At 34.5% G+C, this 6,000-nt stretch overlaps 1 protein-coding gene across 1 annotated transcript in view; it reads left to right on the forward strand.

The window, feature by feature from the left end:
- LOC140431245 (elongator complex protein 4-like) overlaps positions 1 to 5,533 on the forward strand; it is a 57,606-nt gene extending 52,073 nt beyond the window's left edge. Inside the window, exons 6-7 of the mRNA XM_072519181.1 lie at positions 4,490 to 4,718; positions 5,352 to 5,533. Coding sequence (XP_072375282.1) covers positions 4,490 to 4,718; positions 5,352 to 5,437 — 315 coding nt within the window. The 3' untranslated portion in view covers positions 5,438 to 5,533. The remainder of the gene's footprint in view (positions 1 to 4,489; positions 4,719 to 5,351) is intronic.
- The last annotated feature ends 467 nt before the right edge of the window (positions 5,534 to 6,000 follow it).

A 6,000-nucleotide genomic window follows, 5' to 3' on the forward strand; every position in this document is an offset into this window, starting at 1 on the left:
AATAAGTAAAACTGTTCGGAACAAATTCCAACAATGACTGACTAAAATCGACTAAAACAACATAAAATATCAATGGTAATTGCTACAATTATAAACCTATTAGCCAGCTCATTCAAGAACAATGCCACAAATCATTATTGCAATGGGTATCGGAAGAGAGAGAGTTAATTTATAATAAACTGGAATTTTTAAGGTGTCGAGAGTATTATTTTATGTAATGGAATTCCACACAGTAAGAGCTCAAACTATTAATTAATTAAGAACTGTTTACTTATAAAAACTATTTCATCAGCTACTTCAAACCTGCACAGATCAGGGTAACATGTTAAAAAAAAACGTCACTGCCAGCTGTCTGTATTCGTAAAGAGGCCGAACTTATCACCGACACCGTATCGGCCAAACGCATCGGTGTTATTGCTACAATACTGAGAGACGTGAGTGGTCTCTTCATTCCCTTCTCATCCCACTTTACCATGACGAACGTGACTCGTACAATTGAATTACGCATCTGTGTATCAGAGAGAGACGAATATTAAAAATTCCGTAGTAGCTTATTTCAGGCACACGCCAAGAACGATGAAAACGAGTATAGAAAACCATATGTGTACCTTCAAGTGGTGGTATTCTTTCGCTATTAGTATGGCAGCAAGTTCATCAAGTTGTTCTAAATTTACTCGCAATTCTGTAATACCTTCAGATTATGATTTTGAGGCTGTTTTAGCTCAGTGTACTGACGAAGTACCTAGCGATTTACAATATTTTAGTGATAGTGATATTGACGATGTAAGCAAAGAAGTAGGCATTGAAAGTCAACACGACACCGGAAGTGAGCAATCGGAAGTTTCCGAAGATGAATATGATTCAAATGCTACTGATAACTCATATTTGTACGGCAAAAATCGTTTTAAGTGGTCTACCACAGAACCCTCAAAAAATGTAAAAACTCCGTTAGATAATCTTGTAACAACACTACCAGCTCTTCGGTCCAAAGATGTAAGAAACGAGACTTCATCATGTTTTTTTAATTTTCTTATTTACGAGGATATAATACAAGAAATACTTAAATCAGCAAATAATAAATTACGCGCAATTCGTGAAAACTAGAAAATTGAATAGACCAGAACTAAATGAAATTGATGAAATAAAACTGAAAGCCTTTTTGGGATTGCTTTTATACACGTCAGCTTTCAAATCCAACGACGAAGATATAAACTCTATATTTGCTACAGATGTTATCTCAAAAGAAATATTTGCAATATTTCTAAAATGTTTTTTTTTATAATCCTCTGAATAGAGAGGAAAGAAGAAAGATAGATCCAACAGCAGCCATTAGTAACATATTTAATATATTTATATCAAATTGTCAAAAACTGTATTCCGTAGGCACATGTGTTTGTATTGATGAAATGTTGGACAGCTTTAGGGGAAGGTGTAGGTTCAAAATGTATATGCCTAATAAGCCTGTGAAATGGCATTACAATAATGTGCCTGACTACTGCACGAACGAGTTACTTATACAATGCCTACATATATGGAGCCAAGGACACTGACGGAACAGGGTTATCTAAGGAAGAAAAGAAGATAAATAAACCAACTCAATCTGTTCTTCAGCTTGCTAAAACTATTTATGGAACCAACCGTAATATTACGGCCGATAAATAATTGGTTTAGTTCTATAGAATTTGTACAGCAGAAGGTTAACCTATGTGGTACCCCTTAAGAAAAATAAACGGGAAATCCCTCCGGAATTCCAGCCACACCAACGCATGGAAAGAAATTCGACTTCTACGGATTTACGAAAAGTTTAACCCTAATTTCCCATGTGCCAAAAAAATCGAAGGCTGTTTTACTTATTTCTTCGATGCACCATTTAATAAGCACCGATCAGATTACTGGAAAACCAGAGATTATAGCTCATTATAATCTTACGAAAGGAGGTGTTGATACATTAAATGCCAAGTGTGCCAAATATGCTGTTAAATGTTCTCGCCGATGGCCACTTACTGTTTTTTACCGCATCATTGTTGTACCACATCGTTGTGTATGTTGTGTTGTGTACCAATCACTACAGGAAGAAAAAACGGAGAGGTTAAACTACACAAAGGAGTTGGCGAAGCAATTAGTTTTACCACATCTTCAGGGAAGGCTCGAAAATCCCAGAATCCCGAAAGAATTTATATGTTGTATTGAACGAATACTAGGACAAAAACGCCAAAAAGAAGCAGACTTTGAAGAAAGACTTGAGAAAAAGACGACGTGTTACTTATGTCCAAGTGCATTAAATTGAAAAACCTTTTATGTGTACGTTTCTTGTGGAAAACCAGTGTGCTTACACTGTACAAAAAACGTTTGCGGTTCTATTTGGACGCAGGGTGGCTTGTGATTGCAATAATTCTTTGTATGACTATATCTTTGGCACCTAGTGCATTGTCTGTCGCATATATGGTTTTGTTGTTTACTGCTGGTTTAAGATCAATATAAAACATGGGCAGTGGATTTTTAGTTCTGTAATATTTGATATTCCAAACGTTCTCTACACAGCGTCCATGTTCTTCTAAAGCTTCTTTTATGTTATTTACGTGAACTGACTGGTGCATATTTTTCAGTACTACTCGCAAGCTATGTTCTTCTTTCAGCATACGTATGAAATTATGTTTTCTTGTCTGTTAGGGCTTTAGTGATTATCCTATTATTTTCCTATGCTTCTGGTTGGACTTTGACTTGGTCGAAGCTAAGAAACTTTATTTCCTAGCTATCTTTGGCTATTTCGTCCAGCAATTCTATTAAAGGAGAGATATTCTTAACTCCACTAATAAATATTAGAGGTAGTTTGACGGTTTTACGTTTTTCAGTAACATCTGCTTGTAAATTACTGTCATTTTTGCTCTCTAAATAATTATCTAGACTTTAAAATCTGATCCAGACCTAGAATGTTAACATGAAAAAACGCCTGAGCTACATATATTCAGGTATCACTATTTTTTATGATAATATGATACTAAACTTACATAGCTTACATAGCTATTTAACAGCCTCATAATAACCTTAATCCATTTTATGACCACATCGTGAATGTATAATTAACGAAAAGTAATTTAAAAGTCCAAAACGCGAAAAATATGCAGTGTGCACTGCTTATTATGTTTTTATCTTTATTAGTATTTAAAATATATTTTTGGAATTGTTATCTAAACTATCATAAATGAATATCAGAGGTGATTCATAGGAAAGGTTGGGTTTCGCATATTTTTAACAAAATAGCAAGATATGTAATTATATAGATATTTTCATATACGAAAAGCATATTGACTTATCTAAAATTTGTATAAATACGTGCCTAATTAATGTAAATATTAGATATTTTATATTTTTTAACTTATACCAGGGATCTTGTCTAACCGACAATACGAGAGTCTCGTCTAAACGAAGGTCTGACTGATAATAGATCGCAGTGTTGGGACTGCTGTACCAAGGAAAAGATGTCAGATATTTTTCGACTTTCGGAATTCTAAGATATAATGGTGAAACCGTTGCCATTTTTGACTAGAAAGGGTACGCCCTTAGAGGCATTCAGGTATAATCTCACAGATGATTACTAGTTCGAATTATTGCATCAATCAAACATTGCTCTCGTTCTGAGCAAGATTACTATCGCAACAAGTAAATTATTAGAGTACAATTAACTCACGACAGTCTATAACCATCTCATGTTCTCGTCTATTAGTGAACAATCAAACGTTTGTCACATCTTGCTCCGCAATTTTAAGAAATTCTCACATCCAAAAATCAGAAAGCGACGTCGCTATGAACGGATTACTGCCCCAAGCGAGTGATCCCTGCGATAACTATTCTGACACCTCTTGCTGAAAACTCTTCGGATCAAAAGAATCGAGAGGCCGTGCTTTCAAATGCTTTGCATACTGAACATCAGTATGCAGCTATCTTTTTATCTACACGAGGATTCCCTCCTTACTAAGCTAGTCTTAGAACACTTACGTTATTCTTTGGTAGATGCTCCAGTCAAACTTCCCTTCTGACCAAATCGAATTTGGTTGGAAATAAGTTGCCGCTCGAATCAAAGCAAACGAACGGTAACCGTGTACCCGACAAGCAAGCTTTATCGGAACCGTGAATCCGAAGAAGGGCGACGAGTTGCTACACAAAACTAAAAAACTAATGTAAACTCTCAACGGTGCGGAGTAAGTAGCAGAATTGAACAGGCAACAGGAACATTCATGAATATGAGAACTCCCTACCAGGAGTCTTACTTTAACGGTACGGTACCGTTTTACTTTTTACTAACGACACCGTTGAATAAGATGAGACATAATTTATTATATTTGATTCCCATTCTTAATTATCTTCTACGTTACCCAACTTGACTTCGCTTTTGTTGCACGATGTAGTGTCAATAAATTTTAATATAATAACCATTATTTACGAACCACTTATATAAGCATGTATATATAGAGTTCATTTCTTTTTCCAGATATCTTTGGACCGGTGTATACACTCCAGTGACATCGCGATGCGACTTCAAGCCTTCAGCGGAACCGAACTCGAAAATAATCAAAGTTTAGCAGAATACCACGGTTTCTTCTACCTCACCAAGTTAGCGGCTATCAATTCTTTGGCCTCGAGGCATCCGGGATCTATGGAATACGCCTTTAAACTAAGGAGGAAAAAGTTCTCTATAGACGTTCTCCATTTACCTCCTGGTAAGTAAACTATTTGCTTGTATATCTATTATTTATATTAGAGTTTGTAAGGGGCTGTCATTTTACAATCGATATTGGTGAGTTGTTGCCATGTACACTGTTAAGGAATGTAATTATTAAGGCAAGAAGATAAAGAACAATTAAAGCGAAGGATGAATGGTATTGTTGGATGTTTATAATCAAACATTATTTGAAGAGCCTAATTCAAAGACAGCAGTGTAATTTCGGAAACGAACATTAATATGTCAGATTTAAACTGCTAGATTAAACATTAATCGATAAATCCGGCTCGAATGACCTTAATGGTGATATTAACAATCTGATTGCGGCAATCGAATGGACAAAGACATTTTGAATAAGTGGAAACAGAAGAATGCAATTTTTCTCTATTTCTCTGTTGTTTATTTCACAATAATACTGAATTTACTGTTAATATCAATGCTAGATTCTACTCGTGAAAATTTTTTTAAAATATTTTAGATAAAATAATTTGAAATTATATTTTATAATTAATAATTTTTATAATTTGTTTTTCCATTCACAATTTTAAAAATAATGAAAAAGGATGATTGTTGAACTTGATTTAATTTTATAATTAAAGGGCTGTATTAACATCTTTGTTTTGGTTTTCAGATATTCAAGAAAATAACGACACCAAAAGGCATAATATTCCACAATTAGGATGTGCCACTGGCGGCATGAAATATTTAGATTTTTAAATTAAATCCGTACCTTGAATCAAGTTGATGTAATTTATTTATTGAAAAGTATTATATTTTGAAAGATTTGACAAATACAAGTGTTTTTATATATAAGTGTTTGTTTTCTTTTAATAGTTATATAACTCAATCAAATCAAACTGGAAGAAAAAACAACTGAAACCTCTTCGGGTTCTTTGTAGCAGTTGTTGGGAACTCTATTGCTAGCAGTTTTCTTAAGCTAGCAAAAATGGCTCTAATACTTGAAGAAATTTAAAATGAGCGTCCCGACGTATAGGTGATGTGGGGCCATCTGTTTGACAATTTCGGCAATAAATGCGTATTACTAAGCTACTATCAAGATTTCTATAGTTTAACATAAAAATAATAGGGGATTTGTTAGAGAGCCATATTACCGGCACATATCTTATGTTAAATTTCTCAGTCAACCAATCCAATTAAGATTATTATTATACAGATTTAGCCATACGGCTCACACTCCCTCTAAGGGGAAAATTCTCATCCCAGATAATAAAAGGATTGAGCTCTGGTGGGACTCTTTTCGTGTTATCGAGCCCTAGGTA

This window comes from Diabrotica undecimpunctata, unplaced genomic scaffold (assembly GCF_040954645.1).
Source record: "Diabrotica undecimpunctata isolate CICGRU unplaced genomic scaffold, icDiaUnde3 ctg00000602.1, whole genome shotgun sequence".
In the NCBI taxonomy this organism is placed as follows: domain Eukaryota; kingdom Metazoa; phylum Arthropoda; class Insecta; order Coleoptera; family Chrysomelidae; genus Diabrotica; species Diabrotica undecimpunctata.